General features: G+C 33.0%; 2 protein-coding genes across 5 annotated transcripts; both read left to right on the forward strand.

Annotated features, from left to right (window-relative positions):
- Positions 1–111: 111 nt before the first annotated feature.
- On the forward strand, positions 112–5,712 carry LOC136410354 (uncharacterized). 3 transcript variants are annotated; one of them, XM_066392485.1, is made up of 7 exons: positions 112–565; positions 787–877; positions 1,365–1,484; positions 1,547–1,661; positions 3,456–3,554; positions 4,394–4,519; positions 4,895–5,709. In XM_066392485.1, exons 2-7 carry the CDS (start codon positions 809–811, stop codon positions 5,587–5,589), a joined length of 1,224 nt encoding a protein of 407 aa, XP_066248582.1. In that variant the 5' UTR covers positions 112–565; positions 787–808; the 3' UTR covers positions 5,590–5,709. The 3 variants fall into 3 exon arrangements, with proteins under 3 accessions (XP_066248582.1, XP_066248580.1, XP_066248579.1); XM_066392483.1 differs by lacking the exon at positions 112–565 and adding an exon at positions 575–722 and having other exon boundaries at positions 4,895–5,710; XM_066392482.1 differs by lacking the exon at positions 112–565 and having other exon boundaries at positions 764–877; positions 4,895–5,712.
- Positions 5,713–5,920: 208 nt separating this feature from the next.
- LOC136410351 (sphingomyelin phosphodiesterase-like) lies at positions 5,921–15,763 on the forward strand. 2 transcript variants are annotated; one of them, XM_066392478.1, is made up of 14 exons: positions 5,921–6,217; positions 6,278–6,408; positions 6,456–6,582; positions 6,634–6,804; positions 6,923–7,056; positions 7,580–7,731; positions 7,878–7,956; positions 8,021–8,193; positions 9,383–9,577; positions 9,639–9,739; positions 9,821–10,048; positions 14,087–14,196; positions 15,338–15,528; positions 15,589–15,763. In XM_066392478.1, exons 1-14 carry the CDS (start codon positions 6,160–6,162, stop codon positions 15,722–15,724), a joined length of 1,986 nt encoding a protein of 661 aa, XP_066248575.1. In that variant the 5' UTR covers positions 5,921–6,159; the 3' UTR covers positions 15,725–15,763. The 2 variants fall into 2 exon arrangements, with proteins under 2 accessions (XP_066248575.1, XP_066248576.1); XM_066392479.1 differs by having other exon boundaries at positions 5,929–6,217; positions 9,821–9,979; positions 15,589–15,757.
- The last annotated feature ends 5,421 nt before the right edge of the window (positions 15,764–21,184 follow it).

Raw genomic sequence — 21,184 nt, forward strand, 5'->3', positions numbered from 1 at the left:
GCCCACTTCCATCGACTCAAATCAACTAATAAACAAATAATCTGACATTGGATTTTCAACAGGACTCTAAGGAATTCGAGACACGATGTCGAATGTTGGCATCCCCGGAATTTACTAAAAAAGTTACCAAAGTCGTTTGTAGTTGCTAACAATCTTTCCAGAGTTGCAAGAACAAGTTGCAGAGCACTTATTTTTGCTTGTAAATGCGAATGCATACGATTAAATTAACTGCGATTTTTTGGGATTGGAAAATTGAAAACTGTAAGGCATCTGAGTTTGCATTGGTACTACTTCGTTTAAATTAATGGCAACATTGCGATATTTCCAATTTCATACCAGGATTTTCTATGGCTGAGGAGACTTCAAACAGCAGTCCTTTGTCATTGTTAGTGTCACATGTCACTTCTCAAATGATAAAAAAAACTTTTAGGTCTTGGGAATAAAAATCATAAAAAATATTGAAAATTTCAGTTTGGATACATACAATATTAAAAAAAAGAAAAAACATCCTTTTGTTGTAAGAAACGTGTGAACTGCAATAAAAAAAGAATAGGTTTTTCTACAGGTAAGTTAAATAGTTATTTTGTTCTCTCGCATTCCATGGCTGGTTCTGGGAGCATGCTTTTGGTGCTGTAAAGTTTCTTCAGCATAACCAATTTTTCGTTACTTTTTTAAAAATTATTTCGTAACTTTTCATAAAGAATGCCTGTGGACTATTACAGGTATCTCATGTTGATACTTATATGTATTAATTTATTTTGTTATGTTAACATATTTATTTTTTAGCCCAGATAACTTCTTTAAGAAAATGACAGACCTGGAGTCTCCAAAGAAGAATAATGATTGCTACTTTTATTATTACTCAACATGTACAAAGGTAAATAATAAAACTTTCTGCTTATGAGTCCTAATTCAATCTGTGATCATAGATATAAATGATCTATGAATTAAGAAATTAGACTCGAATTAAGTATCGAGCACTCAGGATTTTTGAGCAATCAATTTTACATTAAGGATCAAAGAATAAGTATCAAATAGTAGTGTGCTATCAACAGTACCAAACTCATAATTTGAGTTTACTTCCACCATAGTACTGTAAAATAATTTTCAATCAGTCGAGAGTGCTCAAAATTAGGTTTTTGAGCAGTGAAAAAGCAATTCAAATTTTAAGCAATTGATTTTTTTTCATTCTCAATTGGTTTTTAATTTCCCATGGAGTGACCTTACATTGTGCAAGGGTAGTTGCTTCTGAAATGCTATAAATTAATATTTACTTGACAACAACATGTATAATATTGTCTTCAAATTTGCCCTTAATACTCTAATAAATGACTGCCATATTAAAAAATACTGTTCTCTTATAGGGTGACAGTTGCAGTTTTCGACATGAACCCTCAGCTTTAGGTTGTGAGACAGTATGTTCCTTTTGGAAGGAAGGAAAATGTTTGAATATACATTGCAGTTTTCGACACATGGAACTACGGGTACTTATGTTTTGAGTGTAGAGATATGTCAAGTTCCTTATATTTTTTTTATATGTCTTTAGAAAAATCGGAAAGCCATCCCTTGTTATTGGGAGTTGCAGCCAGGCGGTTGCCTAAAACCCCATTGCCCCTTCATGCATCAGAATCAGTCAAATGACCTTGACAATAAACTATTAGGTAGGTAACAATTTTAATAAATATTTTGCTGCTGTACATCCCCACTATCCGACTGGATTAGTGTGAGCTTGAATCAAAATGTGTATATGTCCAATGGATCTCATATAATTCAAATATGATTGTTCTCTCTTGATTAATTCCAATCTATGCTTGTACCAACCTAATTTTCTAAAAAATAAAAATTTTAAAACATTTTTGAAAAGTTTGAAATATGTATAACATTTATAAGTTGATTAACTGGAATCTTCAATGAATAAAAGAAACATATCTTTGCTTTCAATCCTATCTATATCACACTGAATATAATTTTCAATCTGCTCCATTCTTAGTCCAATAGATTTGAAAAAGAGTGGATTGAACTAAGTTTTTTAATATCATCAAAATTTCAAACCTAAATGTGTATATACAGTGTGATGCACTTACGAGTGGTACACCCCTGTAAAATATTTATTTGTGGTCAGATTTTGGTTAATTTTTTATATGTTATAGGGCATCAAAACTGTAGTTTGTAACAAGTTTTTGTTATGCTCTCTTAAAATCCAATGCCTACGTTACCCCTTTCTCATAGCGAAAATTCAAGAAAAGACATTAGGGAATTTTTTATTTTAAATTTAAATTTAATAATAACTTTAGAATAATTCAAAATGGTTGTATCTCCAATTTCGTTAAAAAAAAATGTTTATTCTTAAAAAAATAATAGAAAAATCAAATTTTTGAGCAAGTGGAGTGAGTGTGGGTATGTGAGCTTTCATAAAGAAAGTGATATGTGGTTACTTACCAATTTATTTGACATAAGTGTAAAAAAAACTTGATGTCTCATAAAAATAGTGTTATAACTGCAAAAGTCAATATTTCCAAAAAGTTAATATTTGATTAGGAATATCCATAATAAACTTAGTGGTCCATTTTTTCTTTAGGGCAATATGAATTCTGCAAGTTTTTTTAAAACTATTGAGAAATTTTCCGATGCGATTGATGATCTTTCAGTGTTATATACAAAAAACATGTACTTTCAACTTGATGGAAGTCCTATACATAACGCGAGAATTGTACGGGAATGGTTAAATAAAAATTTTGCAATCAATGGATCGAACAGAATAGTTCATTAATACAATGGCCACTTAGATGTCCGGATGTGACCCCTTTAGATTTCTTTTTGTGAGGTACTCTTGGACAACAAATGTATAAAAACTGTCCCAGAAATAGAGAGAACTATGCATAAGGCTGAGACGCGCCAGTGAAGAGATTACCCCCTTATCTGAGAAAAGTGATGCGCAATACTAGAAGAAGATACGAGAAATATATCCAGTTGAATGGTGGTTTAATCAAAGCAAGTGTTTTTTGAAATGTAGTAAATCTTTTTTCGTTATAATTTTTTTTCTTATTAAACGATTCATTACAGACTTTATAGGGGTGTCCTGCTCTTAAATGGGTCAAATTTGATTGTCCTATAATTTTTTTATGAATAAACATTTTTTAACGAAATTTGAGATACAACCATTTTGAATTATTCTAAAGTTATTACTAGAGTTAAATTTAAAATAAAAAAATCCCTAATGTCTTTTCTTGAATTTTCGCCATGAGAAAGGAGCAAAGTAAGCCCTGGATTTTAAGCGAGCATAACAAGAACTTGTCACAAATTAGAGTTTTCGACGCCCTACAACATATAAAAAAAATTTATCAAAATCAGACCGCAAATAAAAATTTTGCAAGGGTGTCCTGCTCTTAAGTGGGTCACACTGTATATGTTTTTCATTTATTCATTTATTTACAAATAATTTTCTTTCAATTTAGGTAAAACTGAGACGGCCCTACCAGAAAATTGCATTCCAGCTGATGGTAGTTTGAAAAATACATCTGCTGTGGACAGTTTGGTGGTGAATTTTGAAGAAGGTATGCGACTTGTTAAATAGCTCAATTAATAAACAACTATAAAAACTGATATCGTTGTTAAACTTTGACTGAATTAGCTTTTGGAGGGTGCCGTTATGTTATTTATTTATCTGCAAGAGTTGCAATTTTTTGTTATCGTTCCTTAGTGATTATGCATTGTATGAGATTTATTCAATTGTTGCTTATTTTCTAGTTGAATTGAATCAAAAATATTGATAATGACGCTTGAAGAAAGTTGAGTCCATATTGTTTGTGGTGGCGTGTATTAAAAAACTTTCCATCCCTTTGCACAACGAAATTGATGCATAGGTTGAATCTCAAAATTCCTTTCTCTTTCTTTTAACCTTAATTTGAACCGTTTTTTCTTGCTAATACGATTTAAATGTGGTATTTATGTGCTGAAGTCACATAGACAACTGGTTTTACTCTAGGAATTTTTTTGTTTTTTTTTTTAAGGAAAGTTTTATTTCCGATGCATTATTTAAATAATAACATATTTATTTACTCATTATGTTGGACTTGAAGATTACAATTACTTTGTTATGGTTGTATAAATTATTAAAATAAAGAGACATTCATTAAATAAAGTTCTGCAGTTTTTAATTTTTTAAGTAACATGATGCTTACGTATTGAGGAAAATTTTGAAATTAAATTATTTATAGACTATCAAAAAATACGTAATAATCATTATGGATAAGCATAACCATTCCTTTTGACTGACGCTACAAGAATGCACCTTCCCATAACCGAAATGTTGAATCATCTAAATCCAATTCGACAGACCTATCGTAAACGGAATTAAAATACATAAATAATACATTTAGGTGTATTCTTGTAGAGTCCGACTCGGAATCGGCGATTTCCACCTCGCCGACTAAATACGGAGTCCCAAGAGTGAAGACCCTCGAAGAAATCAAATTGGAGAAAATTGCGGCCGAATCCGCTGCATATTATTTTTATCCTGGTAAGTACACACATATTCAGTTACAAACAATACTCCAAGAATAGAATAATATTTGTTTCCATTGGGTTAGTTTGTAAACTTTTACTTCACAAAAAAAACATAGAGGGCGCCTCTGTTTAAGTGTATTCATTAGTACTAAATCTCCGAAACGACGAGAGTTACAAAAGCAGAGAAAAATTACCAAATTGTTTTTGATTATATGTATTGCACAATGAATATTATTATTATTTGGCAAATACCATTTGCGAAGCATATTAAAAGCCCCAAAACGAATGACAGCCTTTTTCCTGTTATTTAACAGATTTTGTAATTTATTCTCGTTGGTTCGGACGCTGTACCCTGTATAATTTTCTTCCAATTGAGATTGTTACGCAGGTTCTCATCAAAACCTCGAAAACTTCGCTGAGAGTGACTTACGCAGAAAAATTCTTCACCGGGTGAGACAACCAAAATTAGACTCAAGTCGAAAAATGGTTGCCCGTAAACTTACCAAAGACGAAATTGGACAAATTTTGGGAGACGGGAGTTCAAAAAGGGACACTGCCACTTCCACCAACGATTATGTCGCTTACTACGGGAAAAGAAGAAAACTCGCAAACGATGAAAACGTGCAAGATGTCAAAATAAAAACCCTCGATGAAATTCGAGCAGAAAGAAATCATGTGAAGGAACAATATCATTTAAACACTAGTCCAAAAGAGAATTGTGGAGAACCTGAAGTAAGCAGTACAAGTAACGATAAGCAACAACCATCCGAATTATTAGAAAGTGAGTTGTTGCTACAACCAGTTGTAGGATCTTCGCGACCTTTGCGACAATTGAATATGTCCAAAATCAGGGCTCAACCTCCCTCAGAAGTAAGGAAAGATGTAGAATTGAAGATTTTCGACAACATCAAGTCGGACACAGCACTCAATAATGAGGTTCGAGAAACTGAATGTGCAGATCTAGACACATTGGAGGAGCAATCCTTATTGTTGTTGGATGACGTTGACGAAGATATGTCCATCAACATTAAACCAGAAGATGATTTGTTGAACGAAATCGATGATGTGTTGATGGATGAATAATGGAAGAGAGAAATTCAATAATTTAACCTGTGAATTAAAACTATTCCATGTAAAAAAATTACCTACTTTGTGTAATAAACTGTTTATAAAAAAAAGGTTATAAACAAATACTATGCAGTCAAATTATGTAATACACAATTATTTGTTTGTTAAAAATGGAAACACTGAATAAAAACATTTAACGGGACTAAATCAATGCTTTAACAGTAACAATGATTACTTAATGATGATCAAATAGGAGACTTGCCTATTACTGATGGCAGCAGAATAAAATTCAATTTAAATCAACCACATGTAAACATACTGCAATCCTATTCCTATGTCCGTCTTTGTGCTACGATTGCATTTCTTATTACTTATGTTTGCTTGTATATGCAAATAATATGTGTAGGTAAATAAAACCCATTCGCGTACGTGTGATGGACTGCAGCCTTGAATTTTGTGCTGTAGGATCACTACCGACTTTGTGCTTTAGGTCGAAATTGTCTTTTTAATTGTATAAGATGATTCAATGAATCGCTAAAATTGTCAGTAGTGATCGTGTCTGTTTCACAGTCGACTACTTATATCATGTTCTCCGGAGTGCAGTGCAAGGTTCTTGTAGGAATTTTAATACTCAAATTTTCCGGTAAGTAAGTTTTTTTTATGTTGTCTCTGCTTTTCATGTTTGTTTCAATTTTATTCTTAGAGCAGTTACCAATACAAAATGAAATAAATTTCGACGATGAGTGGAATTATAAAACAAACTCATCTCATGTTTCGCCAATCTTGAACGGTTCTCAAAAATCCATTCTAACGCCTCTATATACATTTTCTCATGTAAGTAATAAAATTGCTTATATCAGAATATCAGAACTTCCTTTTAGGATCTTAAAATACTTGATTTCGATAAAAATTTAACGATGAAATCGTCGTTACCGGAACGCAAGGGACCCAGGATTGCTGTTGATATGATTATGAGAACTAAAGTGTCGTGTAGTATTTGTAATTTGGGTACGAATGAGTTTTTTCTGTGTCAATTCTATTAAAAACATAAATGTACAGGTGTGGGACTGCTTTTTACGGAGGTGAAAAATGGACACTCCTTCGACGAAATTAAAGCGAAATTCGTATCACTTTGTGTTACTCTCAAAATTGAAAGTTTGAAGGTCTGTACAGGCATCTTTGATACGTATGGTCCAGAAATTATTCCAGTCATAGAAGTTACACCTTTAGGTAGGATATATACATACATAGGTGTTTATCAATTGTAACAGGCTCATAAACTTGTGTTACAAAATATTGAACCATTCTTAAGTCACATATAATATAGCCAAAGTCTTTATTATTTTAGATCCGACTGAAGTATGTAAATTAATATTTGGAGAAATCTGTCTTGTGTCAGATGTAAGCTCTCATGAGTGGAATGTGGAACTGCCGAAGACTTCAGGACTCCCTGTTAAAAGGTTTCCATCGGCAAGTTTAAAAGTGGGTGTCTTCCTAATTAATCTTTTTTTGATTCAAAATATATATAGTGCCCCTTATCAATATCGTCAACATCATCAATATTTTTTGCTAGTGTTTTGTAAACTTGATTTTTGGTAGTTTCACAAATAGAAAAATCCATTGAAGTCATATCGGGTGAACTAGGTGGCCAAGTAAAAAAAATGGGCATAAATGACATTGATTTTTCGAGAATAACAGGCACTTTATTAAATTTTATATAAAAATGTCTGTAACGTCCTTAAAAATAACACTCTGTATACTTACAGTACGAGCAAAACATAAATTTCCTGCGAATTTCAAGTAATTATAAGGTAGAACTGGTCGTGGAGGTCAATGAGATTATAATTACCTGATATATACGTATCTCTTTAATTCTATATAGGCAGCTATTAGTTCTGCTTACTCCGTACCTATATAGTAATAATTATTGGCTTAATGATGGAAACATTTTGTTCGTACATTAATAAGAATTTGTCATATTATTACTAATAAATTATGTTTATAGGAAGGTCTATCTGTATTCAAAGTTTTGCAAATATCTGACACTCACTACGATTTGGACTACGCTGAGGGAGCTGTTGCTAACTGTGAAGAGCCCTTATGTTGTCGAAATTACAGTACTCCTAGAGCAGATGAGGATTTGGTGCCTGCCGGAAGGTAAATGAGGCAGTTCATTTCTCGATTTTCCCATTTTTTCGCTTACCTAGACTTTGATATTATCAAATCGCATAGGTATTATACAATACATGCCGGATAACAACAGAATGTGGGTATATACATATCTGGAAATATGTAATTTCCAGATGGGGTTCATATGAAAAGTGTGACGCTCCTCGAGCCATGTTGCAGAATATGTTTGACTTCATAGCTCTTCAACATCCAGTACGTTAAACATTTACGTTAAGTATATGGATAGGTGGTATGTACTTAATAAACTTGATTGTAGGATATTGATTACATTTTGTGGACGGGAGACCTTCCACCCCACGATATCTGGAATCAAACCAAGGAATATAATTTAAACGTAATTAAGGAAACTATCGACATGATTTTCAAAGCATTCCCCAATACACCAATATTCCCAGCAATCGGAAATCACGAATCGAGTCCGGCAGGAAAGTGAGTTGCCCTTGACCAGCATCAACCCCATTTTATGCTTATTATAGACAAGGTATCTTTTTTTAAGTGGGTTTACTAGAGCTATCTCCGAAACGGCGAGAGTTACGAAATTTCTGCGAGAAACAAAGATTAAGTTGGGAATTTTTGGCGTTACGTATAAATAGGTATCAAGTTCAATCAAAATTTACGAAAAAAACAAAATTAAGCAAACTTTTTCAAAGGTGGACCGCGGCAGACACATTGATTTTAAAGCAGAATGGCACTCGATACAACTGAAGGAGAATAATGTTTTTTTTATTTTTCTGTATTCTTTAGAAGAAATTTGAGTTTAGATCGTTTTAAATGACGTATCGATCAAATGGCGTCTTCCAATATCCAAACACTGCTGAAGCTGTTTTCTGAAAGCACATTTTCACATCAGTAGATGAGTTAACAAATAAAATATATGCGCTATTAGAATAACACTAATCCCAGGGGACTTCTCCAGAGACACAGCATAGGGTGACCGCATGGTGTACCATCTCAAGAGTAGGGGTTATCAACCCTTACTTTTTTGAAAAAAAATGAGCAAGCTGAAATGGTAACTTCAGCACGTTATCTTTCCACGCTTCAAAATTTTTTCTTGCCTGCATTGGAAGAAAGGGAACTTGAGAACATGTGGTTCCAACAAGATGGGGCCACAGCCTGTACATCGCGGGTGGGCATGGACTTTTTGACTGACAAATTTCCTGGACGTTTGATCTTGACAAAAGGCGATCTTCACTGGCCCGCACGCTTTTCTGATTTGGTCTCAAGCATTTTTTCCTGTGGGGCTGCCTGAAATGCGTTGTTTATACTGATCGTTCTAGGACCCTGGCAGCTTTAAAAGACAATATTCAGACTTAAATCGTTCAAATTCTGATCGCAATGTTCGAAAGAGTACACGAAAATTTCAGAAAACGGTTTCAGCAGTGTTGGACAAGCGCCATTTGACTGATACGTTATTTAAAATCATCTAAAGTCAAATTTTTCGTATTATAGAATGCGGAAAAAAAATCTGTAATTGTACTGAGTGTCGTTCTATTTCAAAACCAAGGTGGCTGCCGTGGTGCACTCTGTATATTTAGCTGAATAGCTCTATTCTTTCATGCGCTATACTCATTGGTAGCAATGTTTTTGGGCTGCCTTGCATATCGCAGGTTATTTCTAGTTTTGCTCCACCATGGATGAAAAATCCTAGTCATTCCATATCTTGGTTGTATGATAAAATATCTCCGTCATGGCTGAAATGGCTTCCACCTACTGCCGAACCAACCGTGCGTCACGGAGCATTTTATTCTGTTCTACTTAGACCCGGCTTCAGATTGATTTCAATCAACACCAACTATTGTCACTCTTTAAGTTGGTAATTAATTTGTCTTTAATTTTTAATTATGGTCGTTCTGGTACATTACGCGTTTTTGCAGGTGGTTGCTGGTTAACAGCACTGATCCTGCCAGCGAATTGAAATGGTTGGTTCATGAACTCCAGGGAGCGGAAGATCGCGATGAAAAGATTCATATTATTGGTAAATGTAAAAATGTTAATTTAACAAAACGTCTGAGAAGTATTTTATCGTTGTAGCGCTTATTTAATTTCTTTCTTTCAGGTCATATTTCCCCAGGCAGCACGGACTGCATGAAATCTTGGTCGAAAAATTTCTACGACATTGTCAATCGGTATGAGGGCACTGTGAAGGCGTTGTTTTACGGACACAGTCACGCCGATGAATTTCAATTATTTTATGAGACTGTGGATGAATATAGCAGTAAGAATTCACTCAGAAAACGTTTGCGGTGGTGGAAAACCAAAGACATTTCTGAGCTCCGGTACACAGGTGACAGGGCGCATGATGTAGTGACTAACACGAACGAGTTAATAAATTCATTCTTTCATTTCATTGATTAACCCATTTGATCCTTAATTCAAACCAAGAATTTCATCAAATTGGAAGGATCCCTTTTATGAATTACAGTGAAAGTCGAATATAACGATGGCAAAAGGCCGAGTAAAAAGGGTTGTTATATCTGGTCGTCGTTACATTAAGATTTGTTTTTATTTATGATTAAAGAAACATGAAAAAAACACAAAATTTTATTTAAAAAATAAAAAATTATAACAAATAAGTAATAAAACGTAAGAAATTTAATATAACTTTTAACTTATTTATATTTACGTATGTATGGTACAAACACATTATTTATCCAAATATTCTGTAATTTTTGTTTATTTCAACTAATTCAATTTTTTTCTCTACGGAACTGATTTCATTCAGAAGCTTATTGTCGTTGGAATAATTGTCTAGCACAAAACTGTTCAGGGTTTTTAGTTTGTAGGGCTTCTACAATTGATGGTGGCTTAAAATCTTCACCACCTTCAGAGTCTTCATCACTTTCATCTTGGACTTCTTGAATGGTAAGCACTTGGTTTGCAATTTGCTCATCAGAAAAAGTACTGTCTATTTCCAAGTGAAGGTCAACAATTACAAAATCAGTCCATAAGTCATCTGACAGTATTTCTTTTTCTTTTATCACAACAAGAAATACATAATCTTCTTTTTCAAAATAATTATTTAACCTTCTTACCACCTCAGCTAAAGAACGATCGTCCTCCTCTTCAAAGTCGTTAGCTACTAGTGCTAGTTGTAAATCTGCATATCTAAAACCATTGGTGATTATTTGGGGTGATACCCTTTTCCATGCTTTAAAAATCATTGATATTTTATCTAAAAGATTAATAGTACGCTCTTTGTTTTGCTGATTGTTTTCAACAATATTCATTTGCTGGAGTTTTCTAAAATGGACTTTCATTGATTTTGTGACATTCTGGTCGATTGGTTGCAGAAATAACGTGATATTTGGTGGGATTATTGAACGTTAATATTCTCTAAATTTGACATTTTTGGGTGCGCTGGACAATTGTCTACCAAAAATTGTTGTTTTTTTTTCTTTAATTCAATGTCTCAGTATTGCAAAATTTTTATAAACATCTCTGACATCGTCCAGGCTTTTTTATTAAACATGTAGGATGCAGATCTTAATATTCTTGAAACAGCGAGGGTTTTTTGACTTTTCAATAACAATAAACTTGGATGTTTCTGTTCCTGTCATATTGATAGTAACAAAAAGAGTAACTCTTTATTTGGACATTTTTCTACCTGTGCGTTAAAAACTTCGTTGTTCTGGTAATTTTTTTGAATTTCTGGTCACATAGTTTTGAACTAGTTTTCTATTCTGTTTGTGGTATTTTAACAACTTCCGTCACTTATTTTTCCATACACAATGATATGTCTTTGCCGGAAGCGTTTAATCCAACTTTTTGAGCATTTGTATTCCGGGCCCTTATTCATTAATTTGGCGAACTGTGTGTGCTTTTGTCTGTAATGTTGGGCCATCGATTGCTGATCCTTTACTTATTTTCTTTTTAAACCACTTAAATAATGCCTAATCAGTATTCCCATGACTGGATAACTTAAGTTTTTTTCTTTACAATAAATTTTCATTTGATATTTTCTCGGTTCTTCCAAATTTTAGAAACAGTCGAATGCCATAATTGTCACTCATTTGCAATGGTATTGGTGCTTTCACCTGATTCAAACCTGGAAATTACACTTTTCTCCTCAACAGACGAAACTTTTTTTTTCTTGAAGTGATTTTACATTGATTACAATATGCAAACAAGTTGAGTACATACAATGAACATAACTTCTCATTTATATAGTTTTCATTCATAATTTAAGAATGTTTCCAATAATTCCTACCCTCTCTGCACTTTTCTATAAAAAATTAATTTCTTTGAGCCATTTACCAACACAATGCATGAATGAAAATACCGACACAAAAAAGCTCAGATTTTATGGCTTAAATCAACAAACCTTTTTGTTGCAGTTTTAATTATTTAATGTCGGTAAATGGCTCAAAGAAACTGATTTTTTTGTGTATCTATAGTGATTGCAATATAAAATCGACACTGCCAGCATGCAATTAAAAATTCCGCAAAAAGAGATCGAAACTTACAAATAAGCGGTGTTTTAGCAGCTTTACACACAAATCGCAGAAAAAACACAATTATACATAGGTGTGTCAAATATGTACACTATCAGCAAAAACTGGAGAAACAATTCATACAATAATTCTGCAAAAAATGATTAAAGGCTTAATCGTCCTGTATATAAAACTGATTTCAACTTATAAACGATATTCTTGTATATGAATATTTATTTTTAAATTTTTTTGCTAAATGAGAAATAATTAATAAATTCGATTCGGAAAAAAGTAGAGAAACATTTTTGTTATTACAATGTATTCGAACAATTTTCCACAATTTTTGTCCACAGTAGTACTGAAAATGCTGCGCGGTCATACTTTATCTGAAGATATTAAATTAAAAATTATAGAAAAATTCAATAATGGTGAAAAGCAGGCTTCAATTGCTAGACAGTTTAATCTCAAACCATGTGTGATAAATAAAATTGTTTCAACTTTTAAACGTTGGGGAACACTGAAAAGCCGTAGGAAAACTGGAAGGCTCAAAAAACAACCCCCGCTGAAGACAGACTAATGAAAAGATTTGTTGTAGCAAATCCATTTGCATCTTCCATTACAGTGAAGAAATAATTTCCGGAAATATTGCTCTTGATTCGTAGTATTCGCTGTCGCTTGAACAGTATGGGACTTTATAGAAGGCGTCCAGCAAAAAACTATCATGATTGGAGTATTTCTGAATGAGGGACTGTGTTATTGTCAGACGAAAGTAAGTTCAACTTGTTCAGATCAGATGGAGTGAAGTGGGCGAGACGGCTAAAATAATGTAGATTATACTCTAAATACACATTACCAACAATAAAATACGCCGGAGGAAATATAGTGTGGGGATGTTTTTCGGGTTTTCGTGAGTATAGTGTTGGCCCCTTGATTAGAATACAAAGAAAAATGGATCGGTTTCATTATCTGGATATTATTACAGAATCAAATGTATCCATTTGCGAAGGAAAATATGCATTTGCTTTAGTCATTTCAGTACGATAACGACCCGAAGCATATTGCTGGCGTCGTTAAACGTTCGATTGCAGAAAACGGGATTTGCGTTTTGAAATGGTCAGCGCAGAATCCTTATTTCAACCCCATCAAGAACCTATAGGATCACTTAGATGGACAGTTATGCCAACAACATCCAGGAAAATTTTAAAATTTCAAAAGAAGCCTGGGTTTCTTTAACTCTAGAATACATCGACAACCTGATCAAGTCAATGAGACCTAAATAAATTGACGTAATCAAAAATAAATGATACACAATTAGATACAAGTCATTGTAAATATAAAAAGATCATTAATGAATGTTTTTCTATTTTTTGCCGCATAAAATTTATCAATTATTTCTCTTTTGGCAAAAAAGTTAAAAAATAAATAGCCGTATACAGGAATATCGTTTACCAATCGAAATCAATTTTGTATACAGGATAATTAAACCTTTAAATTATTTTTTGCAGAGTTATTGATAATTTTGAATTGTTTCTCCACTTTTTGCCGAGTGTTGTGTATATTAAAAACAAATTTTCTGGAATTTATCTATAAATCCACTACAGACACTGCTTTTTAAAAAGTGTCAGTTACTCTTCGAATGATTTCTCAATGAATGCCGGCAGTATCGACTTTATACTACAATTACTATACTATGTCCCATAACATCGTTACACCCGGCTAGCAAACCACCAAAAATGTTTTGCGGACGTTAAAAGCGACTTCATCGCTACTACCGGCATCGTAATAGGCAGATTTGACAATGGGGTAAATGCAAATACAACCAAACGTTCGAATTTCTGTCACTATATGCGACTTATCGTTATTCGCCACTGTCACTGAATTATCATTTTTAGGCCGACCTACTGCTGTGGCTTACTTGGCGCCGTCAGTGACAACTTTCACTAATCATAACCCGGCGTTCAGGATTTATTATGTGGATGGTGATCATGAAGATACCACAAGGGTAAAAAATACTGCATTTTTTTTATACCAAAGAGTACCCCTCATTAGTCAAAATGTTCTTCGATCTAAATTGAAAACCTAATTGCGTGGGCGTATAAGTATATAAGTTATAACCCTTTAATGACAATCAATTGTGTAAAATACCCTTATTTTCCACTCCCTTGACCAAAAAAACCCTTAAACCGCCATTTTTTCAATTACAATTTTTAACTTGTAAATTGGTTTTTCGAAAAATCTGAAAAAATCACACATATATAGAAAATACTCACACATTTGCCATATTTTTTTTGTTTTTTTTCCTGCTAATTCTACCCTAAAAACAATTTTTAAAATTTCAAAATAGAATAACCATTTTTCAGAATGGGCTGCAGGTCCAGTTTTTTCTTCTGATGATGGGCACTTCTATGGCAAATCTAAGTGTATATAAAATGTATCACTTTTTAGACTGCACCATATCGAAAAATTAAAAAAACTTAATTTTTTAGTATTTTTTCAATATCGAATTAAGTATTTCTTTGGCCATTTGATACATTTTTTATAATCCAATATTATCTATTTAAGTAAGATCAACTGAAAAATAATTTTTTTAATCAAATTTTAAAATGAATTTGAGTTTTAAAAATTTTTCAATATGGCGTTGCCTAAAAAGAGATACATTTTATATACATTTAGATTTGCCATAAAAATGCCTATAATTAGAAGAAAAAATTGAATCTGCAGCCCATTCTAAAAAAAAAGTTATTCCATTTGGAAATTTTTCAAATCGTTTTTAGGTTAGAATTACTAGGAAAAAAAAGGAAAAAATATGGTGAATGCGTGAGTATTTTCTATATATGTGTGATTTTTTCAGATTTTTTGAAAAATTAATTTTCAAGTTAAAAATTATAATTCAGAAGATGTCCATTGAAGTTTTTTTTTGATTTAGGGGATGAGGGTAAAGGTATTTTGCACAACTGATTGGTATTAGAGAGTTATAACTTATGTACTTTTATGTTTATTCAGTTAAGTTTTCAATTTAGATCAAAGAGCATTTTGACTATCTTAATGTAGGGTACTCTCTAGGGTATTAAATAGTGGTAAGCTTAATGAAAAAAAATCGAATAAAATTTAATCTTCAATTAATGAACTCTGTCACATTTTAGGACGTTCTGGAACATGAAACCTGGACTTTTGATATGGAACTGGCTAATAAATTACCAAATAATGAGCCACAGTGGTATAAGTTGTATTCAGCGACAGAAACCTATGAAATGGAAAATCTATCCCCGAGTGAATGGAACAAAGTTGTTGAACGGATGATAATAGACGACGATTTATTTCAAAGGTTTTACAGGTTAGTGCGCAAAACTGTAAAATTTGCGTAATATTTGAATTAATTCTGTATAATTTTCAGAAATTACTACCGGAATTCCCCGACGGCCCCAGTTTGTGATACTAAATGTAAGGTTCAAATTTTGTGTGACTTGAAATCGGCCAAATCACACAGTCGACGTCAACTCTGTAATGAAATTAACGTATTTTCCTTATGATTGGACTATGTTACATAGACTTGTAAAGTGTACCTTGACCATGAATTTGTTACGGTTTTAAAATCATTTTTTTACTAAAACTGAAAAAAATTCTCGCTTTTTACTTTACTATAATAAAATTGAGAACAACTGAGCAAAATCTTTTATTTAACCAACAGTTTTTTCTCGAAATTTTGAAGTAACACGTAAAACATATGTTGGGGTCATGGAAATACTATCAGCTGATATTGGCTGGTTACTTAGTTGTGAGTAATGAAATATTACTGAAATATAGGAATTCGTTGCTATTCGAATTTTCACGAGAACGGTGGACATGCTTGAGTAATATTTAATGTTTTTAAGTTGCTTGTTTCAACACGTATTTAAGCAACTTGTTACGTCATTAATGATGAGATTTAGAGAATGCTGTGCGGGAAAGCTTATTGTTTCCTATTAATCTAAAAATACATTTCTGAGCAAAATTAAAGGGTTATTTCAACATTTACAATTCTTTTTGCTTTATGATGGCATAGAGGGACACTGATGATATTATCGTATGTAGATTGTTAGATAAAATTGAAAACGTACATTAAACACAAACTTTTTTTATTTTAGACCTAAGAATCGTACTTAAAACAAAAAAGCCAAAAATTGCAAAATCACATTTTTGACATAAAAACGGATGATATATTTAAAAATTAATAGCTCGGGTTTCCTCCCCTGGCATTAATGATAACTTTCATTCTTTAGTGTATTCCTGTTATTAAATTTCTAATTTCTTCTTGAATGGTTTCCTACTCTTCAAGCAAACAATTTCGCAATTCCTTCAATGTTTGTACAATGTGTCGTACTCTCATCTATCTTCCAAGTATGTACCACATATGTTCTGTTGGATTTATATCAGGACTTCTTGCAGGCCATATCGCGGTGCAACGGGACGCGTTGCTGTAGGAGTGCCGCTGACATAGTCCCGGCCACTCCTGTTTGTGCCTTAACAGCGGCATCTATCTGCTGGTTCAGGTTCACTTGGGTGGGTACTCATCACTTTCATCTCCAAATATTTCGGGAAAAGCCTGTCTAATATTGGGCAACCCCTCATTATTCATTTTTATCGATGAATAATGCAAATAGGGGTTGGATGAGCAGTTTAACTAATTTCAGAAGTCTTTCATCAGCCAGATTTTTTCCGTTTTTTAATGATTGGGGCAAAGCATATTTACAACAACCAGCTCACAGTTTCAATTTCAAATTCGTGCAAATATTCTTGAACGACTCCAGTAACAAAGGGACCGTGCATTAGCCCTTTAGTGTTTAAATCTGTGAGTAACAACAAAAAACAGATTTGCACCAATATTTGTTTCATTTATTATACAGGGTGTCTCTAAAATGTCTGTATACAATTCTACCATAGATTTTTGAGGCGCAAACTTGACGATTTCACCCAATTTACCTTAATTCCGCAGTGGACTGTTTTCAAAATACAGGATGTCAAAGTGAAGATTTAAGAAAGAAAAAAAATGAATTACTTTATTTGTTATGCTACTATCTGAACAATTTGTCACATCGGAGAGTTTTTAGGAGTGAAAATTCAGAATCCGTGCATTTTCGCACATTTTTTATGCACCTTGTAGAGGGCGCTATCAGCGCTATGTGAACTCTCTTTAAGTGGGGCATAACTTTTTTTATCCCTAGGTATAAAATATATTTATTACTAAATTTGTGTTTCATTCCAATGCGGTCGTATTAGGGAAAAAAAACATTTTTTACAAATTGTATGATAAGGAATCGATTCGAAGAAATTTTTCGGTATCTGCATTGTAATAATAATTACAAAATTTACGAAAATAACAAAGATAAACTCTATAAATCAATCTCTTTATCAAATATTTCAACAGAAAATTTTGGACGCATGTACATCCCAACTAAAAACATGAATAGTAAGAATGAGTAGTGAGATGAAAATACGATTGATATACAGAGTGGGCCAACGAAAACGAAACCATTCAAGTGAGGTTTCTTAATGTCATTAAAACAAAAATCGCTTGAACACGTCACTATTCTCGGCAATGACTGAGTTTACCCACCCATTATCGTCGTCTATGTTTTCTCGTTATACTTGTGTTCCCATTATACTCGAAATATTTTATGTAGGGAATTCCCAGCAACATTCTGTGTCGAAACTAGAATTGAAAAAGGAACCCATTACGTTACGTAAAAGGTTCGACAAAGTTCAGGTTAGTTCAGGTTAGTTTTTGATCTGAAAATAATTAATTTCATCCTATAAGCCTGAACAGTTTAGACTAGACAAACTGGTTTATCCGAATGGACTTTCATTGTTTTTTGGACAAAGTAATTTCGATTAGGGAAAACTAGTTGATCCTATTGTGTTTAGGATATACTAATTTGGCTTAGGGCGAATTATCAACAAATAAATTTTTTTAATTCTTCACATACAATTTAACTGAGTTTGTATAGCATTTTTTATAAAATGTATGGTTCTCTTTCTCAATCGATCGAAACAAATCGATGAATTTTGAATCGCATTACATCTTTGAATGTAGTTTTGGAAGGCTTTGAATTCGAGATGTTGCATGATCCTTTCTGCCATTTAAAATTTTTGAGAGGGTTGCTGTAACATGCATATGGATAATATTTGGGGGTTGAATTTTATATAAATATTTTATTTGTCATCGTTAAATTCACTTACAAGAAAAAAAAAAGATTTTGTTTACACATTTTTTACTTATCGCTTCTGAATTTTATAAATTTCGATAAAAAAGTTTGTTTATTCGTGAATCGTGGTACCAAGATGTTGATTAGACGTGGCCTAATTCTTGATACGTCTAGTTAGCAATGGACTGGATGCTTGCGAAGGACCACCCTGAGTTCGCGGTCTCAGAGACACCGTGTTCGTGCAAATGAAGAAAACAAAAACCCTTTTTAACGGTAACGAAGGTTTATTGTTCACCAACAATTTCGAGTAATTTAGTAAAGAAATAACAACTTTTCGTGACAAGTTAACTAGTGTACTAATTAACCGTGTATAGGAATCGTGAGTAAAGTAATCGCGTACGAGTAACGTGCAAAGTATGGAGTTAAGAGTCGACGGAGACGCACAAGAAGAGAGCGAATTTTCTTCTTGCAAAATCTTAAATACTAAAGTTAATGGTAAGCGTACATAGGCGTACCAGAAACTAAGAGGTCATCATCGGCACTTCTTCTAAATTTGTCCTTGTGACTTGCCTAACTTTAACAATATAATTGGGTTTTATTGGAGGGCGTTTATGACCAGCATCGAGAACGTATCTAAATTCTAGTACGCACAAAAGGTCGGCGAGGAGTTTTATTACATAGTTAGTCTAAGATCAAACGAAAAGCGAATCAACATCTGGTCATACGGGCAAAGTGGCAAGAGAAACGAGTAATGTCCATAGGCGTAGCACACGGGTTCCTTACATACTCGTCACAGATTTAATACTAGGCTTATGAAGAATACAACTTATCGAACTAATAGATTAAATTAATTATCGGATATTTTGTCCTCTACACAAGCCCTAACAAAGTTACTGGGTTTACTATTTTCTATCAGGAAAGACCTAATTTTATTCATTATACACATAACACAAATATAAATAAAATTTTAATATTTCGTAAAAACGATTAGTCAAAATTACTTTTATCATAGCCTGCTGTAAAGAGGGTTCCAAAACCTTCAAAACTAGATGTCACACGACCCTTCTTCCTTATTCAAATTTAAGGGGTTGTAATGTCTCCTCTTCGGAGATTGCTCATTCACGCTTTAAGTCAAACATGTGAGTGACGTTTTTCGGACGATTTTGTTCCAAACACGACAATATAAGATATATCCAGGGAGGTCCTTTTTCATTGGGACACCCTGTATATTTTCTGCATAAATTTATTTAATCATCTCCAAGTACAATAAATGACCTGTTCTTAAAAGTTTTCTATCAAGTCTCGTGATATTAATTAATGAACCATGACCACCCTCCAACCTAATTTTTACTAACTCGTCGCATCTGCAAACGCCAGTTGCTCTAAGTAATAAGACAATCTACAGATAAACCCTCACGAATGTTATTTTCAAATTTTCATTGTTTTTCAATTTAATTTACTTTGATTCCCAGGTATTTTTTATCTGGTCCGCCAAGTAAAAAGTCAACAAACGAGTCTCTTATTAAAACTGTTGTTTTTTTTTAACTTAGAATTCCTTTTTTGATATTTTTTCGACAAATTCAAGCACATTGAGAATTTTAGAAATATTTTTTTTCTGATATGTAACAAAGATCTGATTTCTTTTTTGTATGTACAGTAGTGGCCATAATTATAGTAAGTTTTTAAAAATTCAAAAAACATAAGCTAGACCATTTCAATTTGACACGAGTTTATAAAATATTTATTGGTTTGAGTTCCTGTTGTTTACAGCATATCACATTCCAATATTTTCTTATCATTTAGAAATTTGTATACGATTTTTTTATTTTGGATATAATATAGGATTTGGATAAAATTATAGCAACTTTTTTGTTCTAGCCTTATTCATTGCTCCTTGCGACTTTTTGATGAATGTTTATGAATTATTTGTTAGTTATTTAATCTTCTTTATTCATTTTTGATAATGGGTCGTGGTAAAACTGCCTTATTGGTCATAAAAAAAATATAATTCAACGTTATGAAGATGAAGAGAGGCAAGTTGATATTGCCAATAGTTTGCGTCTGAATAAATCGATCGTTTCCCCAATTATTAAAAAATTTAGCTTAATTCGACAAGTGACAGCATCAAAAAAACTTTGGATCAGGAAAACGACTAGAAAGACCGATAAATGCATAATTTGGATGTCAAGACCAAATCCATTTTTGTCATCAGTGCAAATTAAAGTCACCCTTGAAGAAATGGGACTTGCTACAATAAGTTTAAGAACCATAAGAAGAAGGTTAGTGAATGGTGGTCTTTTTGGTCGAAGACCGGCAAAAAAACCACTGTTTTCAAAAAATAATGTGTTGGCCCGATTTCGCTTTGCTCAGAAATACATTCAATGGACGCTAGAGCAATGGAAACGGGTAATTTTTAGCGATGAATCTAAGTTTAATTTATTTAGAAGTGAAGGGCCCTCTTATGTTAGACGACCCATAAGGTCAAAACTTGACAAAAAATTTATTACAACTACGGTGAAACATGGTGGCGGTTCTATTATGGTTTGGGAATGTTTCTCTGATTTTGGCGTGGGTCCTCTATATCGTATAAAGGGACATATGGAGCAATTTATGTACAAGAATATATTAAACAACAAATTAGCTCTTTATTTTGACGATAAATACAATTCTCTTAAAAAGTATTTTCCAGCATCACAACACTCCAAGCACAAATCAAAACTTATCACAGAATGGTTACAGGATTAGAACATCAATGTTTTGGCTTGGCCTGCACAGTCACCAGACTCAAACCCCATATAAACATATGAG

This window comes from Euwallacea similis, chromosome 8, assembly GCF_039881205.1.
Source record: "Euwallacea similis isolate ESF13 chromosome 8, ESF131.1, whole genome shotgun sequence".
Taxonomy (NCBI): Eukaryota; Metazoa; Arthropoda; class Insecta; order Coleoptera; family Curculionidae; genus Euwallacea; species Euwallacea similis.

Coding starts and splice junctions, on each gene's coding strand:
- LOC136410354 (XM_066392482.1), top strand. CDS start 764: ATGTTAACATATTTATTTTTTAGCCCAGATAACTTCTTTAAGAAAATG. Junction 878..1,364: donor ATTACTCAACATGTACAAAG/GTAAATAATAAA, acceptor GTTCTCTTATAG/GGTGACAGTTGCAGTTTTCG. Junction 1,662..3,455: donor CCTTGACAATAAACTATTAG/GTAGGTAACAAT, acceptor CTTTCAATTTAG/GTAAAACTGAGACGGCCCTA.
- LOC136410351 (XM_066392478.1), top strand. CDS start 6,160: ATGTTCTCCGGAGTGCAGTGCAAGGTTCTTGTAGGAATTTTAATACTC. Junction 9,578..9,638: donor TATTGTCACTCTTTAAGTTG/GTAATTAATTTG, acceptor GCGTTTTTGCAG/GTGGTTGCTGGTTAACAGCA. Junction 14,197..15,337: donor ATCATGAAGATACCACAAGG/GTAAAAAATACT, acceptor GTCACATTTTAG/GACGTTCTGGAACATGAAAC.